The 19500-nt window shown below is 51.1% G+C and overlaps 1 protein-coding gene across 1 annotated transcript; it reads left to right on the top strand.

Annotated features, from left to right (window-relative positions):
* Positions 1 to 8188: 8188 nt before the first annotated feature.
* C8Q71DRAFT_694333 (uncharacterized protein) lies at positions 8189 to 8389 on the top strand (the record flags this gene model as incomplete). Its single annotated transcript, XM_047919898.1, has 1 exon — positions 8189 to 8389. A coding segment is annotated over one exon (201 nt), but the record flags the coding sequence as incomplete, so codon positions are not given.
* Positions 8390 to 19500: the final 11111 nt, after the last annotated feature.

The following is a 19500-nucleotide window of genomic DNA, read 5'->3' as shown; positions in this document are numbered from 1 at the left end:
ACTTCGACTTCACGATGACGCATAAACCCGGAAAGACAAACACTCAGGCCGATCCCCTGTCACGTATCCCTTTGCTCCAAGTCATGGATGCGGAGGATAACCAGGGTCAGATCGTGTTGAAGCCTGAGCGGTTCGCGGAGATTTCTGCTACCCTCAACGAGCCAGAATCCCCACTAGAAGACCGCCTTCGACAGGTTAGCGAGCGCGAAGCTGAGGTGCTTACCGCGCTACGCGAGCTCCGTGAGCATGGCCCACGTTGATTGACGAACGGACTCTTCGAATGGGAAGAAGACAAGGGTATCATTTACTACAAAGGGAAAGTCTATGTCCCTGCCGACAATGGGCTGCGCACAGAAGTCTTACGTCAGTGCCACGATGCGCCCACGGCAGGACATCCCGGTAGAAATGGAACCCTTGAGCTGGTCAGCCGCCATTACTGGTGGCCAGGAATGGCCAAGTTTGTGGAGAAGTACGTCGCAGGATGTGACAGGTGTCAGCGCTACAAGCCAGCAGCTCATCCGCCGGCTCAGCTACACCCCCTGCCCGTGCCTAGAGGACCGTGGACTACGATGGGCGTTGATCTGATCACTGGATTGCCACTGTCCAACGGATTCAACGCCATAGCCACGTTCATTGATCTCTACGGCAAACAGGTGCACTTCATACCCACGACCTCCACAGTAGACGCTTCGGGTATCTCCGATTTGCATTATCGTGAGATATTCCGGCTGCATGGGATCCCCAACGAGATTGTGTCGGATCGCGGTCCGCAGTTTGCTGCTAAGCTAATGCGCGAACTGTACAAGCGGCTAGGAATCAACTCGAGTCTCACTACGGCCTACCACCCGCAGAGCAACAGACAGACAGTGCGCGCTAACCAGGAAGTCGAAAAGTACATTCGACTCTTCTGCGATAAATGCCAAGACGACTGGTCCCGGCTTCTCCCAACTGCCGAGTTCGTAATCAACTCGCGTGTGGCATCGGCTACGGGAAAGACTCCCTTTGAAGCCATGTATGGGTTTACACCGGACTTCACTGTCCCTGTGGGTAGGAAAACAAGTATTCCTGCACTCGACCAAAGATTGGCACTCCTTGCAGAAGCGCGCAAGGAGGTGGAAGCAGCACTTCGTCTAAGCAAAGTCGCGATGGCGGATCAGGGCAAAGTCAAAGCCCCGGTGTTCAAGGTTGGCGACAAAGTCTGGTTAGCCGCCAAGAACATCAAGATCCACCAAGCAAGTCAGAAGCTTGGGCCGTGACAACTCGGACCTTACGAAGTAACCAAAGTCCGAGAGAAAGACGACTACGTGCTTAACTTGCCGCCTGCGCTCAAGGTGCATCCCGTATTCCACGTGGATAGACTATCTCCCTACAAGGGTAATGACGTCAACGGACTCCTTCCTCAGCCACCCGAACCAGTAGTAATTGATGGTGAGGAAGAGTACGAAGTCGAGACCATCTTGGATTCCCAGTTCTTCAGACGCCAGCTTCAGTACCTAGTCCAATGGAAGGGCTACGGTGCGGGAGACAACAGCTGGGAACCCGCCAAGAATCTCGAACATGCCCAGAAGGAAGTAGCGGAGTTCCATCGGAAGCACCCCAATGCACCTCGCAAAATAAACGCCGCTCTTTTTGACAGAATCGTGTGGCGATCTCCGGAGAATATGATGGATGTCGTGCCCACAGACCTGGAATGGGAGACGGGGGGCGACGTGTTGGGATAGATTCGTCGGGACGACGAGTCTTAGGAGGGGTTGTACTAAGTAGAGTGCAATGTAACTAACTTGGAGTTGCTAGTCATTGCGTTCTACGCTGTCTAGACTGTTGTTGACCTCGGTCCAACACCTTGAGGTCAAGTGTTTCCGTTATTAGTTCTGTTTCTAGTTGCGTCAGACCTAGCTCCACGACAAGAGTGAATGAGCTCAAAGGGCTCTGTCGCTCTCAACGTAGATGGCGGAAATGCTTTGTTATGCATTTTCCCTTCCGCACATCCTGGGCATATAGGATCCTCCCTAGGGAACTCTATCGAAGATGGGAAACCCTCAGTGTGTTTCTGTGCTTGCCGTAGTACGTCCTTAGAAGGATGTCCTAGGCGGCAATGCATAGTGTGGTAATCGACGGAATAAACCGTCTGATGGATATTCATTGCGTCCTGTGAAGGCAAGGACTGTATTTCGAATATCGTTGAACCAGGGTGCCGCGGCTTGAACACATATAGTGGTTCACGCGCTCCTTGTTCATAGAGGTCGACGTGCTGCGCACCACCGCGCACTGTCATTCCTTCACGGAGGAACGTTCCCATGGATAGGAGACGTTGATGAGGACCTTGGAAGTAATAAACGGGGAATAATCTGGTCGTCGTATGACTACCATCGTCATTCTCGAAGTTCAAGAAGACAGTCCCACGCTTTGTGCATACGGCAGAGCCGTTTGCGGTCGACAAGACAATTGGCTCACTGAGGTCCTCAATCTCAGCAAAATCATCTAAATTGTTGGAAAAATGTAATGATGCTCCAGAGTCCAACATCCAGGAGTCTGACGACTCAACCGGCTCTGGTTCATGCCAAGCCTTAGCTTTTCCCTTACATTTGGTGCATGCAGCGAAATCGCGCAAATGCCGACAACCAACTGATTTGTGCAACGAACTACTGATACATTCATTCGTTACACTGCGACTACGACTGCGAATACTACGTCTCTTTAAAGTAGACCTAGTGCGTCTACTACTACATGCGGCTGTATTAAGCGCAGGGTTAGCAGGTCGCTTGGGAATAGAAGCTGAAGGGACTGACCCAGCATCAAAGTCCTCTCCTAAGCCGGCGGCGTTAGCCAGCTCGTCGTCGATGTGGTACTGACCGTCTGATCCCCAATCAAGTGGATCCTGAGTCGTAGGACCTTCGTCCTCGTTGTACGAGTTGTACATCCCGTCCATGATCGCGTCGATCGCATGGCCTACTTCAGAACCATGACGAGAGCGTTTGGACGCCCGAGACTCTGACTCCGAGTCGGAGAGGTACTCCTCAATCCGAGCGGAATTGTCAACAACCTCAGACAACGTCGTAAGACGCTGTGAGGTGCCAGAGACATCGATGTCTTTGGCGAGCTCGAGGGCACTCTTGAGCCACCGGTGAGCATTCTTGCTGTGGCCGGTTTTGGCGGGATGGGTGGTGATGGTGTGAGACTTGCTGCCCGAAGGCGCTATCTCGACGACTTTGGAGGTGGTAGGACCCGCTATCGACGCCTGCGAGGCGAAATGCGCATGGTCCGTATGATCTCCCTGGTTGGCGCGGGACTTAACTTGCTTGCCGCTGTGTTTACCGCGCTGCTTGCCTTTGCCCTTGCCTTGACCTTCCTTCGCACCACCGCTGCTGCTGCCATCCTGGCGCTGCTGCTGCTGGTTGAAGTTTGGTTCGCCGTGCTTACGCTTAACGGCGGAGATCTTCTTCGCGCTCTGCGAAGATGACGCCTGCTTGCCGCCTTGCTCATAGGCAATGACGACAGACTCCCGGATGTAGTCAATCTTCATCTCCGTAAGCTCTTTGGCTTGGAGGATCGTGGTGACGACGGTGTCGTACCGGGAGGGCAGCGCATTGAGCGCTATCATCGCCCGCAGTGGAGGGCCTTGCTGGTCGTCTTGTTCTTGACAGCCGCCTTGACATCAGGATTTCGTGCAATTCCTCTGACGGCCCTGTCAGGGGCTTCATAAGCGCTCAGAACGCTTCATTTTGCATCAGAACGGCTCATACGGTCCAACCTCAGAATCTCGGATTTCTACAAAATCTCTGTGTCAGACAGAATTGTCAGACAGACTCAGACAGCATCAGAATTGTCAGACAGACTCAGACAGCCTCAGAATTGTCAGATGCTGCATCAGACCCTCAGAGGTACTCGACATATGTTTAGCCCCCAGATGTATTGCTTGTAAACGTCACAATTGATTAACAGCTACGCTAGCATAGTACGTATATACAATTCAGTAGACTCGCGCGGTACACTACAAGGTGAGCCCATGCGCATCATGGCGGGGATTCTCCTCGTACTCGCCTCGGCACGTTGCGTGGCGTGCTCCTGTCCATTTGCTGGTCTCGCCGCGCTCGTCTGCGTCGTACTGCCTCCGTTGCGCCTAGCTCCGGGAAGATCATCACCAATACGAGATTGAGAATGAACAGCATGAGGTGTGCATTGCATATCTGCGAGGACAGCGGGTCTAGAACCCCGTCAATCGCGTTCGTCCGTGACTCCTGCGTAGGGCCTAGGGCCATCGCGAGCGGTGCTAGTTAACCCGACGAGCCTCGTCAGTAACTCGTTTGAAGTACATGCAACGACGCAAATATGACTAACCTGGAATGGCTGCAAGAAGCCTCCTTCCGGGGGCTGCTCTCATGAGTGCTTGCTCCTCCGGCATTGAATCGAGTGGAGGCGGCGCTCGCCAGCCTCCGGGGAACAGTGCCCTCCTCGCGCTCCGACGATGCCAGCGATCCTATCCGGCGACAACGCATGAGTGTACAGGAGGTAGGGGAGGAGCCGTGAGAGGAACGGGTCGAGCGCGGTGAGTGGTAAGGCGAATGTCGGGGCCAGTGCGTGCGCGGTGAGTGATGGAGGGAGGAGGGTTTGGACGAGGGGCAGAGACGGAGCGGTGTAGTTCGGCGGAGACAGAGACGTTGGGGCGGACACAGCGGAGGCGGCGGGCTCATGGAGCTGGCGGCGGGCATGTCGAGGTAGGTTATGCTCTCAGTGGCATCACTCTTTCCCGGGCTAGGATGTGGCGCACTCGTTCTCGGCGGGCCTCTACGCGTCAGTCTTGGGCCTACCGCGTTATTGCTCAATCCGTTCTGGCACGTTGCGCAGGTACCCAGCGGTGGAGACCGGTGGTCTTGTGATTGTCGTGCGGTCCTCCGCATCAGCGTACGGTGTATCCCTCGCTACATCTGTGCGTGTAGACGCGTGTCGCATCATTACTGCGTGCGGCAGGCTTGAATTTGCCGTGTCCGTACGCGGCGGCGGTGCGCTGAGGCTTGGCTGGTGCATGGCTACTGATTCAATGTTAAATGCACACACTGGGACCATTGCGCTGTGCTCGTTCTCCGAGTCGTTGGTAGTGAACGCACCGGTGTTGTCTCCCTTGTATTAATCTCTGGCGGGCCGTCTGCGGATCAGATTGATAAGCGGGGGCATACTCACCGGTGCTCAAGTTTCTAGCCCTGCAGGTCACCCGTCCTTTGCGAGCCTCCAGGACTGCTCGTGCTGGCACGCGAACTTGGGGGTGCACGGCGAGTCTAGACATGCACCCAGTCTCAGGCCGTTTCATGCGCACTGTCTTTCAGACAGGCATCCACTGTGCCACAGAGGTAGGCAGCAGGGAACGAAGGACGCGGCGGGGGGAGAGACAAGGAGGAAGGCGGGAGAGGGTAACAAAAGCGAGAGAAGTGGCAAGCGCCGGCACGTGTGGCATGTCGTGGCAGAGGCGCTTAGCACTTGAACTGCGCCTGCGAGTCGTGACTCACATGACGTTCACGTATGCACCTTGCCGCTCGCTTTCTCGCACCTCCACCCGTCGTTTGGCCACCTGGCCACCGATGTACCCGCTCCTCCGACCTCCAGTGCACTTCCCTGACCTTAACAGGCACGACCTTCCGACGAATGCGCGTGGATGAGCCTGTGCGGACGTCTTCAACGACCGCCGCCTCGGACTCTGCACCACACCTCGTAAGCCTGACAGGCCAAGACGACAGACGGCTGGCGCGCGCGGCTCCGGACGTGGATGCAGATAGAGAGCGAGCACAAGAGGGGGACGGGATGGTGCAGATGTTGGGGAGATGAAGCGCGAGACGAGGTGCGTGTACCTCCAAGATCCTGACACTGTTTATACCCGGCCGTCCGCCCTCCCGCCGCTCAACAGTCACAGTCCTTGACGATTCCACGCACAAACACGTCCGTTGATGCACTCAATGCGCCTTGGGTGAGGAGTCCCTGCGCTGATCGCGCCGTTGTGCTGGCTGGGGCACAAGACCACCGGGTGAGTTGCTACCCATTCTTTGGTCTGTGTCACTCTCCACACTCTCTCGTAGCGTGGCTGTGAACGCCCTCTGAGTTGCGTGCAAGAACCGCGTCCGTGTCGGGAACCAGCGCCGTGGCGGACCATGCACCCAAGATGTGCGCCGCCATACCTTCACCGCGCCAAACGCGCCTCAGTCAGGGATACAGCGCGGCGCCTTCCCCTCCTCCGAGCGACGGGCAGCTCTCAATGTATGCACGCTCTCAATGTATGTACCCCCTCCATCCAGTTATGTGCCTCCCATGCAACCTGTGTACCACGCCGATCCAACGAGCTCCCGACTCATTATAGCACACGTTCTGCTGAGCTAACCGTCAATTTCGAGCCTATTACCCAGAACCTTACCATGATTGCCCAAGACTACACTCGATTCGCAGACATTGTCATGCAGTGCAGCAAGAGCCATGTTCACAGGGTGAGTGCTGCCTCCTGCATCATTCCCTAGCTGTCCGCATGGCGTCTGTCCTCCGCGGCTCGACGTGCTCACTCCCTTAGGCTATGTCCCTTCACCTCCCTCACCTCTCCCTTGTCCAGACGGCCTCTCGACTTGTCAAGTCCCACCGCAGCGCTCAAGTCAACTGCGTGAGAGTATGACCTACTGTCTACACATCTCGCAGCTGCCGCCCTCCGCTGACGCGACTGGATCGTGACCCTCGCGTCCACTGAACGCAAGGATGGAGAAAACCTTGCCAACGCATCGTAAGAGCAACAAGGCCCTACGTACATGATATGTTCCGATGTGTAGGCATATATTATGAAGGTCGTAGTAGTCTTAATACATCACATTTGCCCCATTTTACATGCAGGAGAGGTTTCCTGACAAAATGCATGATTTCAGTGGTCTGATGTTCTGAGCTATCTGATACTGTCTGTCACTGTCTGGGGTCAACTGAAGTGATCTGATCATTTGTGACATCTGGAGTGCCCTGATGTCTCTGAAGGCCAGCTCTCAGACACACATACTGTCAGAGATTGCATGGTTTCCTGATGGACGGACGACGTCAGGCGAAGATGGATCGACCCCTGTGCCTTCTGATCGTGCTGCAGCCACTCGTAGTAGACTGAGGCATTCTCTGTGTCTAGTGTTGTCGTAGGCCAGGCTCGCAAGCCCAAGCCCGGCCCAGCCGAGCCCAGCCGAGCCCTGAAAAGCCTGGCCTAAGCCTCTTGAAGCCCGTTCAAAAGGCCCGGCTTTTAAGTTGTAAAGCCCAAGCCCGGCGGCTCAGGCCCGGGCTCATTACCAGATACGGTAACTACGAACTCACCGAGCGCGGGCGAGCAACTCGCTGACGGACCACCATCCGCCTCTGCCGCTAGCTTCCCGCCGCCCTCCCGCCGCTCCCTCCGTCTGACCAACACCCCGGCACCCTCGAAAATACCGCCTGTGGGCCCGTCCGCAAGAGACAGGCCCGTGATGACGCGCAAACATGTCCCTTTGTCTGGCCGGCGCGTGCTGGAAATTGCGCCTTAAGCGGCTGCGACGGCTCCCACGACGCTGCAAACGCGACTGGAGCCTTAGGGAGGAACCAGAAGTAGGAGGAGAGGGGGAGAGAGGCCAACATGGCCATAATGAGGTGAGTATCCTTCTCCACGAGCTGCAACCATCGACGGCCCGCGGGCGCAGGTCGAAGGAGCCCCCCCGCCCACTTGTCCTTTGCCTCAACGCGGTGCCCATGCTCCCGAACGACCGGGCCGCAAACGTCGCAGCGCTCCCGCCCACGCCGTCCACCGCGCACTCGTCCGCCGCGCCACCGGCGATGCCTACGATGCCCATGCCGCCTAGCTCGTCGGAAGTATGCAGAAAGCGGATGGCCCCACCCCTGCCCCGTGGCCGCCATTCACGACGCCCGCAACCCTCGTGCACGAGCACGCACGCACTCCCAGCCTGTCATGCCAATACCCGCCGCCCGATGTACACCAGCGCGCCCGGTGGCTCATTCACCCGCTCGCTGACCTTTGCCTATCCATCCAGCTGCCTGCTTACTCGGCCGCCCACTCACTCGGCCGCTCACGCTCTTCGACTCTCGCGTCCAGCCACTTTGAGCCTGACCCCAACGTGCCTCATCCTGACGCACCGCATCAACCTCATCCCGCGCCTTGGCCTGGTGCCTCGTCGAGCGCGTCTGCTGTGATGCCTGCAAGGGTGATGCATCACTGCACACTGGCCGGCTCACAGACCGGTCAGCGCTCGGGCTCGCCGCCGTGAACACGCTCAGCTCGAACGAGCTTGTGTCCAAGTCCAAGGTCGTCACGCACACGCACGCCGTGTTCTGGAAGGAGTCCGGCTGCCTCTTCAGGATCGACAGCACCAAGAACAGCTCCGGCGTACCCCTCAACCATCCATGGCACGACGCGCATGAGGGTACAGCGCCGCACCGAGCACAGCAGGCCCGAGTTCACTGCAGACGCAGTAGACAATGGGCACGACGCACACATCACCGCGACGTGCGCGATGCACACGGCATGACGGCTGATGAACAAGGAGTGTTGTGGCTAGCCTGAGGCAAGGCTACAAAAGAATACTACAGGAGCACAAAGAGCACTGTAGTAAAGGAGGACTTACAACAGATCTCTTAAGAGCTGAGAGGGAAGACTCAGAGGCGTTAAGACGAGAGGAGAGACCGTTACATTCTAGGGCGTATCCAGCCCGGTATATATACACATGAGAGAGCCATCACATGATCGTACAGTAAGCGTAACAGCGTAGAGTCATAACGGAGCGATATGGTGCAATGAGCGAATACACAAGGATGAGGCGATATTGCATCATGAATGGAATGTCATGGAAAGGACTGGAATAGCGATGTGCTTGATGATGCAATACGATGCAATCAAGGAATGTGCTGGAACATGCTGGAAAGCGGTGGAATGTTCCATCAAGGTCTAGATCTAATCATGTGCTACAGGTCTGGAACAAATCCGAAAAGAATGTATGTAATATGTAGCATAGTAGAACATAAGTCCATAACGGGTAAGAATAAGTCCTATCCCGTGTGATAACACCCAAAACAGTTGAAGTTCAACAACGGCGTGTGCGGCGAGCACAGCACGGTGGTACCAGTATGCACGACGGTCACGAGTGTCGAGCCCAAGCACAACTGGCGAATGGCTTCCCGGTGCGGGCATGGCACAGAGAGCAGGCACAAACATGGTGCAGATGAATGGACACCAGCGCAAAGGAGAGCGGGCATGGAGGACAGCCTGACCAGCAGAAGCAGTGGCGGGCGCGGACAAGCTGGAGCGGGAATGGGTGGGCGGCGACACACGCAAACAAATGGAAATGGACGCAGACCAGCAGGAGCGCACAGGTGTAGGCAAGCTTGCATGGGGCAGGGAACAAACGAGGGTGCGGGGATGAGGGCGATGGCACTACACCGCCCGTCGAACGTCGGCCAGTGATAGGGTATGAAGGTGAGCCCAAATCCGCGAGCAGTGCGCCCGCGGTACGGTGGCCTCCAGTGCCAGACTGTTTGTGTGCTATAAGCCCGGGCCCAAGCCCAAGCCCGGCCGGGGCCCAGCCTGAGCCCGCTCATCGGGCCCGGCTCCTCATTCACTGAGCCTGAGCCCGCCAAAGCCGGGCCCTTGCCCGGGCTTACAGGCCCAGCCCGGCCCCAACATCACTATCTGTGTCCAGAGTAGGCTGGGGCCAGGTCACATTGACAATGATCCAGACCTCCTGCGCCATGAGGAAGGCTGACATTGATTCAGCCCAGGCGCGGTAGTTGGAGCCGTCAAAGACGGGTGTTACGGATGCAGTAGAACACGTCAAGTCCGCGTACACTACTATCTACAAGAACACCTTCGGTAATCGCGAGCCGCACGTCTTCGTAGCACGTACATAACTACTGGACATTTAACTCCTGTATTCTACTCTGTAATTACTGTAAGCGCGCGCGTGCAGCCACTTCGCGCGCGCGCAACGAATAGACGCTAAGCATCTTATACTCCTACCACTTCGTCCGCGTGTGATACCCGCACCGTCCGAACTGGAGTTTGCTGTCGTCGAGAGTGCTCCTCGCTCCTCGACAAACCGAGCAGCTCCTCGCTGTCTCGTCTCTCGGGCTCCTCGCCGCGAGCACGCTCGTCTCGTTGGCTCCTCGCCAGCGCACGTCCACAATCCTCGCACCGGCTCCTCGCCAAGGCTCGATCGACTGTATCTCGCGGGCTCCTCGCCCTCGCACGTCGGCTTGCTCGTCTGAACGGCTCCTCGCCTTAGACTGACGACCAGCCTCTCGTTGGCTCCTCGCCGACGCACGTTAGCGTAACCCGTGCCGGCTCCTCGCCAAGGCTCGGCTACCCGCATCTCGTGGGCTCCTCGCCCACGCACGTCCGCTAGAGCGACTCGACGGCTCCTCGCCCTCTCTAGTCCTCTCAGCTCCTCGCGGCTCCTCGCCTGCGAACGACCTCACGACCTCTCACGACTCGGTCGCGTCGCGACCACCAACGTTCTCCCCGCTTAGACAGCCCGTTCCCTACCAGTGCGAGCTGACGAAACCAGCGTCTCTCACAACGGGGACAGTGGTGAAGAGGGTGTTGGAGGCCATTGGTAGAGGGTTTGAGGTGATAAACTCGGTAAATGGGGAATACTGACAACAATGTCGTCAGCCCTCTACTCAATGACTAATGCAGCCATAGAGGCGCAACCACCACTGTGGTGCATGTGCCGGGGATAGCAGCAACAGAGTTGCGCTAAGACTTGCAGCGATGTACGTGCATAGTCCCCCCCTGGCTTCTAGCCACTAAGGCGAAGCCGCAGGTAAGCTGGTGCGCACACTGAGACGCAGCCAGTGAGGCACAGTACTCAGGCAGTGACCAGGGCTCATAACCTGTTGAGCAGGCAGCTCCACGCAGTGGTGCGCCCTCACAACTTACCTGCAAGGTTGCTGATGCTTGATGCACACGCAAGTACTTCGACTGAAGGTACTGGGGATTGAGCTACGCTACTGGGGTCCTTATATACATGAGGAGACCGCTTATCTAAGCTACTGTATAGTACGTTCCCACGACATACAAGGTAAGTGGCGTAGCCATGTGATAACACACAAATGACATCATAGATGACATCATGGACCCGGAGCTTCCCATAGAACCGGTCCGGCCTGTGTTTGAACCCGGCAGCCCGGTAGGCGCCTTCCTAGTTCAACACAGTGTTTCCTTGGTCTACACATTCGTCAAGAACGTCTTGCACGTCGTATCTTCGTTGACCAGGAAGACTATATTCAGTCTGTTTTGGAGAGGTTCCAAATGTCCAACTGCAAGTCTGCAAGGACGCCTCTTCCCGCTGGAGCAGTATTAGAGAAGAACACTGACACTGCATCTGAAATTTTCCGAACCCGTTACCAGAGCATCATTGGCAGCATCATGTATGCTATGCTTGGTACTCGCCCAGACATCTCGTTCGCGGTCACGCGTCTGGCGAAGTTTTCTTCAAATCCGTCTAAAGAGCATATGAAGTTTGTGTAGTACTATGTCCTGAGATATTACGATCCCTGAGGTACGAAGGAATCATTCTTATGACTGGAGGGCATGAAACACCTTACAGTGGCGCCCGATATGGAAGGAGTCCACGTGACTTTTTGAGGCCCAGATAAGCAAAGATAAGTAACTGATACTGATGTCCTATTAGCGGGACCAAAAATTTGAAACTCCCAGACGACGTGACTTACACCAACAGATACAAATAAATGCTGTGGCTGGCTGCTCTGTCCTGGGGTGAGGGCCCATGAAACACCTTCCAGTGGCGCCCAATATGGCAACTGGCAGCTTTCATCATGTGACTTACAGGCTGGCTGGCTGCTGAGGCCTGCCAGCGCTCACACTGTATACAGTCAATTAGTAAGTAATCATAGTAGACATAGTATGCCCATCTGATAGCCATCCGTTCAAAGAGTATACAGTAATATTCCTAAGCACTTACAGTGGCTGGTTGGGCTGGAAAGTGCAAAACAAAAAAATCTACATGTGCCTCTGCATAAGTCAAAGCACCTCTGTCTGCTCCAGATACTCACTGAATTGTCAGGACAGTGACCTCATGCAGTAGAATGACTTTGTATGTGTCAGTTGCTTCTGTGATACAGCAAAGATGAGCAATATTGGGCAATTTGACCACTAGTGTGCATATAATTGCTTATGTGTCATGTCTATCACTGACTTGTGTCATTTATGATGACCAACTGTGCCTGTTTAGTTTCCTGATATATTATCAGGATTTTGTGCATTTTTACAAGCTCATAACAAGCCCATTTGCCCTGTATCAGCTGTGGTTTCCTTATTGGGCAGGTTGCCTGCTACTTATGGCAATACACAGAACAGCACACTCATAGACCTCATCTGGGCCCCTCTGACTAAACACTGCATGTATGATACATCTGTGGGAGTATGTGTGCCACACAGACAGTGACTAGAGCCTAATGTATTGCTTCTGTAAGCACTGGGCTGATGATACAGCAACCAATGTAGATGTATTGAAGGTGTAACATGAGATAGAGTCTTTCTTCTCAATTGGAGCCTTTCAATTCATTGTCTATGCTTTTGATAATATTCACTGATTTCTCCACATTTGTTTAGATCTGTACAAGCTAGTTTAAGAGAAGTAACAGGCTTACATCGCTTACTAAGCGCTCATTAAGCGCCCGTGTGCCGTTCGGAGTTGCATCCACCTGGAATTTCCTGGTGGATGCAACTCCGTGCGGCAGGGGAGCGATGCCGATTGGCTGATAAGCCAGTTTCCTTGCCCTATTAAGGCAGGCCTGCCGATGTTTGGGCTGAGTTTAAAATTCAGCCACAAGGCCATTAGTAGCACAGTCACTCTGCTACTATAGGCCAATAAAATCCGTAAAATCTTCAAAATATTATGCTTTGTAGCCCTCACACTATAGAGTCTATGGCTAGTCTTACCTTCTCATGCACTTCAATACTCAGGGCACAATTCACGAAATGAAAAAATCATACAAATGCCTCCGCGACATGCTTGTAGTCCTTTGCACCTGGTAAATGATCTCTAAGAATGCACTTGTATGCCTATAAGCACCTTTGTGTCTAGTAGTGTACATTACAATCTACTTGCTGTTGTTTCTGGTATGTGGATCCACCTTTGTAGATGCAGAGGCACATGTGAGTTTTTTTGTTTTGCATTTTGTGGCTTTGCTAGCCATTGTATATGCATAGCATTCACATTATATATCCTCTGAATGAAGGGCTTTCAGGAGGGTATAGTATGCTAGTAGTCCTCATACTATAGACTCTATAATGGGTATCAGTTTGCTGTAGTGTCCATTACTCATGCCACAATATACAAAACAAAAAGTGCACAAGTTGTCATGGTTTTCTTTACTTCGTGCACATGATTCAAATAAATAACACAGCATATCCACATTTTTAGACCCACTGGGTAGTGAAGTTGTATCATTGCTAGACTGCTGAATAAAAATGCAAAACTGGGAGATTGGATCCAGGGTAACTCTCATCAGACATACAGTTCATAAGGTTCCTTAGATAATATCTATGCAGGATAGCAATGACACTCCCTTAGCATACTGCTACTTTTGGTCAAAACTGCGCTTTTGAGTGTTACTGCTCTTCCATGGCCATGATAAAATCAAAAATACCCCAAAAATCCACAATGGTATGTGTCATATCATAGATGTGATCTTGGGTATCACACTACCATGTAGCCCCAGAGACTTCCGACTAAATTTGGTTTCTCTCCCACTTATCTGATTCATATAACCAAATAAAATACTCACAGACATTCCATCAAAGTATCTAGCTACTATATTGGGCAGAAGGATTTCCCTGTGAGTTGGTGGTTTGCTAGTTGATCTGAGCTCAATAATCATTACAAAATTAGGGGATGCTTGACAGTTGTTGTGGTGTTGCTTCACAACAGTGATAGCTTCTGTGCAAGTCATATGACTGCATTTGTGTTTGCAGCCCAATCCAATATTCAAGATGGCTACTACAGTGCTGCTCATGTGATTTCTGATCAAATATTGGTTGAAATGACTGACAATGGCTATATAGTGCTGTACCAATAGTGATAAGTTGAAACTTGTCAACTTCATGCTGCCCACATTTTTTGTTGTGGCAACACCTCTATGTAGCATCCAATGAAAACCATTGAGTGTTCACTGACTTCACTACAGGGATTCCAGCAGCTATCTGTGTTGTACTAGGCAAAATGAAGCATACTTACATGTTGGATCAATACTATATAGGTACTACCACCAGAATACATCTCCACATGCCTATATCACCACATAAAGGGTCACTCAGCATTGTGTACTTTATGCCAATGTGCATGCCATCACTCAAAATCAAAAAGAAATTAATGGGTAGAGATTCAATGAGAACACTGGCTCAATAGGGGAAGTCACAAATACATGTTCCTGAGGCAGATGGCCTTGGAGCTCATGGAAGGAAACCACATTGTTTTTTCATTAGCAAGTGGCTGTAACCCCCCTCCCTGCAGTTACTACAATACATCACTACGGACACTTAACTTACACAAATGTCATGGTTCCGCACACATACTCGTCACTGTTCCTTCACGTTACATAAGTGATTCCCTTCATGTTTGGATTCACACCTTCATTGTCCTTTAGTCTCTACTATTGCACAATGAAGGTATGTACTCCAGTACACCGCGATATGCTTGTACTTATGAGTCTCTACTATTGTGCAACGAAGACACTTGGTTCCTGTTCTTGTTCTGAGTGATTACCCGGTGTTAGGGATAGAGGCTTGATAGCCTCAGAGCGCACAGAAACTCGTTAGAAGTGTTTACTTACCGAGTGGCTGCATCAGTGAAGGTTTGTTATGTGCTTATCTTACTCTCCTTATCTTTCCTTTATTCCACTGAATGGACATCAATGTAGCACTTTCATTGTTTTATGACTGAGGTACTGATTACTGATGTTTTGATGCTTTAGAAGCACTTGTTACTGTATCTACTAAACAGACTATTACCGAGTTTCTAGTGTGTTCTTACTCATTATGACCAGATGCTTTCAGTACTGATACAAGAGCTAGTGTATGCTCGGTAAATGATGGTTATCACCAATCAATTACTGAGTCATAATGGTTTTGTATCGGCATAGAAAGGGATGGCTGTGCAACAATTACCAAGCCATTCCCAAAGCCATGTTGAATGGCTGTGCTATCATTAGGCTGTACACTGAAAATGCGGACTCTTGCATGCCTCGGTAATGCCTCGGGAATCATAGTCCTGAAACAGTGGCTGTACTGTGGCTGTACTAGGATGACTCGGTAACATAGCTTGCCTCGTTGGAAACAATGAAGTGTAAGGCTATGATCCTATTGTTCTCCTAGAATGGCCTCTGAAGCGGTGTAAATGAGCCAAGGACATGTACTATACACTTCTACAACACTCCTTGATTTTCTATATACTTCCATGTAGCTCCATTGGCTGTGTCCTCGGGAATGGCATAAAAGGGCATTCCCGAGCACAGTCAAGGACATCTATCTTCAATTCACCGTCTACTCCTCACCAAAACAGACCCTGTGTGCCACTCAAAGTCTTACTTTGTCCCGAGTGCTAAGTTAGCCATACTAGCCACTCAACCGCTCTCGCCGAGTTCTTACTGACGCACTCTAAGACCTGCAACAGTGAAACCTTACTTAGTACAGTCCTCGTGCTACTAGTAAGATTAAGTAACTCATTGACTGACTTCACCAGTTGGGTTCAGTAAGAGAAGGTGCTTAGTCATCATCTCATTCTGTAAACTTGTTTTTACCAACATCAATAGATCTCTGTATCAACTAGTTCCATACTAGCACGTCTCAGTGGCATTACTATAATTAAAGTGGTTAGCCTAACCAGCAACTCACTTGACACTAAAGCAAGCCTTATAGCCATCAGCTGGCTGAGGATTCATTGCCTTAGTGAGCTCCGCTTGAAGCACGGCCTTGCGCTACTACATTAGGGTTTTGTAACTTGCCATCGTCACTGTGCAGTCAAAGCTAGCTGTTCAGACTTCCATTCAACTTCTGTTGTGTGACTTCAAATCTGAAAAAGCCCATTCTTTGGAATCAACCTCTGGATACTAATCCTCTGTATTCAGACTTCATCCTCTATTCTAAAAAGCTCTAAACCTCGGCAATAATCCCCATTCATTGCCAACTCAAATCCATTCTTAGCTTACTCTTCCCAGTTGAAGAGCAGTACTGCATACTTGTATAGCAGCACTGACTAAAGTCCCACCCTCTTTTGTATTCGTTGTGGATCTGGTATCCTCATTACAGCTCAACTTTGCGCCATCTCGGTAATTGCATTGCCGAAGATTACCGAAGATTTTACCATTTGTTACCGCTTTGTATAGGCAATACAAATGTCTATTACTGAGGTTCCTATTCCTATTGACTCGGCAATAAACTCGGTAAGTAGCTGTCATTAAATCAAAAACAGAACCATAACACCCAATGTGTGGACAGCGGGCTTACAGTGGCTATATCTATTGAATGTTTTTGATGTGTATTCTGTCTGTTTATCTTTCCTGTCAAAAATTTAAAGGTCATCATTGTATGCTTTCATTGTACTATTACCAAGATATTTGGACACTGACATTTCAATGCTTTGAAGCACTTAACAATGCATATACTATCTGGGCTATTAGTGTGACTGTTTCCCAATTTCTGTTGTGTTCCTGCTCATTCCAGTTGTGATAAGATCCTTCAGTACTGATATAATTGCTGTTTTATGCTTGGTTAGTGATGATAATACTAATCAATTGCTAAGTTATAATGGTAGACTCTATTCTGGTAACCATGTCAAGCATTATCAGGGTTTTCACAACATCTTACCACTTTGAATAGCTCAAAGAGATCTATTTCACTGAGATTCAAATCCCTATTGACAGGGTGATTAACTCTGTGATCAGATGTCTAAAATTGAAGCAGAGATATGACAGATGGGAACTCAAACAGGGCAGAGAATATAAGAAAATATGTTCATTGACATCATCACTCACACTTGGCAGGTCTCTTATGACATCTGTTTGATCATCAATGGTTGATCGTAACATACATATATGAAAGCCATCAATTTGTTGATTGTACTGTAGCAATCACTGACTGATAAACACATCATAAGGCAACCTCCCTGTGCTCTAGATATGTCAGGCACACACCTCAATAATGAAACCATATGCCTGAGCCCAAGGGGCATTCATATGCAACTTAACTGTTCTGACACCACGTTGGCATGCCTATGCACCCTCTAAAATGTGATTATACATGTGACACCATCATAACTGTTCATGACACCAAGCAGCAATAGCATCTGCTAAAATGGAGTGACTACTTGCAATGAATGCTGGTAGATATATGACTGACTCACTTGTGCATTCATTACAATCATGTAATTCATTTTGGATAATACTTGCCAGCTACCATGCACCCAACAGCATCACAGGCACAGATTATAAAATGGACTGAGGACCAAAATTGTGCAATAATCAAAACAGAGGTTAGAGAACATATAAGCGGTGAGGAGTGAGAAATGAGCAATGTTCTAGCCATAGGCAAGGCATTTGAACTCACAATTCTGTGGATCCATGTAGATTAACTGATGGTTGATGGGCTCAATAGTTGTTGGTACGTAGATGGTACCATGTCTGTAGGGAAGTCTGGATATGTAAGTTCAATCATTGTGAAGGTCATGAAGAAGGATAGTGGGGTTATCAAGGCATGCACAAGTCAAAATCCAGAGTGGGAGATATGTAAGATTGAATGTCTGGAGCTGAGGAGGTAGTATTACAGATGTGACACTACTAGACATGTTGCCTGCTTGCTCTGAGATTTCAAACTGAAGGGATCGTATTGCCAGACATGGCCCGCTCCCCAGCAAGTCTTCAAGGGACAAAGGAACTTGCACTTTGCTACGATGGAGGCTCAAACTCTGGTCTGATTGCCTACTCAGACTCAGACTGGGCTGAAGACCGTGATGATAGGCACTCTACATCTGGCTTTGTTTTCCTCATGGCCAATTGTGTCGTTTCTTGGGTGTCAAGACGCCAACCAACGGTATCTTTGTCTTCAACCGAAGCAGAGTATAAGGCCAGCTCCGACTGCATCAGGAAAAACACCTCTGGTGAATTAGCAAGAACATCATGTTATTCCTCGGTATTGGTAGTATTAACGACTATTCTCTCTGTTCTCGTAAAACCAAACATTCCCTGGTCCCAGTGGGTTCAAATATGAATACTCTGTAATACGTGTAATTACAAAGCATTTGCTTGACATACCTATGTAATGAGCAATCTGTTCTACAGTATACCGTGAACATTCACAGTAGTCTAGCATCTCATTTCCATTCACACCAAATACTGAAGAGAACATTACGTGTATTGCACTGCATTCAAATATACTACTACACAAGGGCCTATCGAGCATCACACTACACAGATCCAGTGTCCAATAGTATGAGAGCGAAGGTAGTAAACGGAGAGAACAATCACGAGACGAACAAACGATAATAAGCAATAGCAACAGGACAAAATGGATTGTCCTCAACGACACTAGTATAGAACCTACCCACACTAGCCAGAGCAACAAGACAGGCGGCCTGTAGGGCGAGGCGGAAGAGATGGTTGACAGAAGAGAGCACAGATATCTAGACACAACAACCTTAGCGAGTTTTGCAGACTAGAATGCAGCTGGAAAGGTTGAGACTAAAGAGGGCGAAAGGTAGGGACGGGATAACGGCGGGATCACGACCATTGATTCTTGAGCACACGTACCTAGCCGTCAACACGACGATCCCTCGCATGAAACAAGGAACGTACTCACCCCACACGGATCCGAGTCTTGACGAGGTTCTGGCCCTTCTGCAAACTCACTGCCGCCGCACTTGGCTGCGTGTCATGAACGCGTTCACATTCGCGCATGGATACAGACAATTTCAGGTGCGAGATCATTCCCAGACAAGACCGGGAAAGACTCACTAAGCTGGCGTGACCAGTCCGACATGGGCAGCGAGGGTGCTTGGCTATGGCCTGACCTAGGTGAACACCGGTTGGGCGTTGTGTTCATGCGCGCACTTGTCACTGGACTGCGGGGCCCAGAGTGCCAGGGAACTTGAAGTGCGTGCGGGAAGTAAAGCCGGGAGGCGCGCAAGGTGCGACAGCAGACGAAGGGGAGGAGGTAGCAGAAGAGGGGCGAACATACCTGCGAAGTCGTGAGGCCGCGCGGGGGGGGGGGTACTAGGGCGTGTCTTGCGGGAAGGGCAGCGGGTATATCCGCGCGTTGGACCTGGGGAAGATGCATCAGATCAGCAGGCAAGCGGCGGAGATGAAGGGATGTACTGGAAGGAGAGATAGCATTGACCGGTGGAGTTGGTGTAGGTGGTGGAGTGGGTGAGGACGTGATTGTATGAGCCCATTCAGCGGAATTGCCTAAGCTCATAGATGGCCCGACATGTCCAAATTCTCAAG

This window comes from Rhodofomes roseus (genome assembly GCF_022264815.1).
Source record: "Rhodofomes roseus strain CIRM-BRFM 1785 chromosome Unknown C8Q71scaffold_40, whole genome shotgun sequence".
In the NCBI taxonomy this organism is placed as follows: Eukaryota; Fungi; Basidiomycota; class Agaricomycetes; order Polyporales; family Fomitopsidaceae; genus Rhodofomes; species Rhodofomes roseus.
Note: the sequence above shows the minus strand (reverse complement) of the source record. Positions and strands in the feature narration are given on the sequence as shown.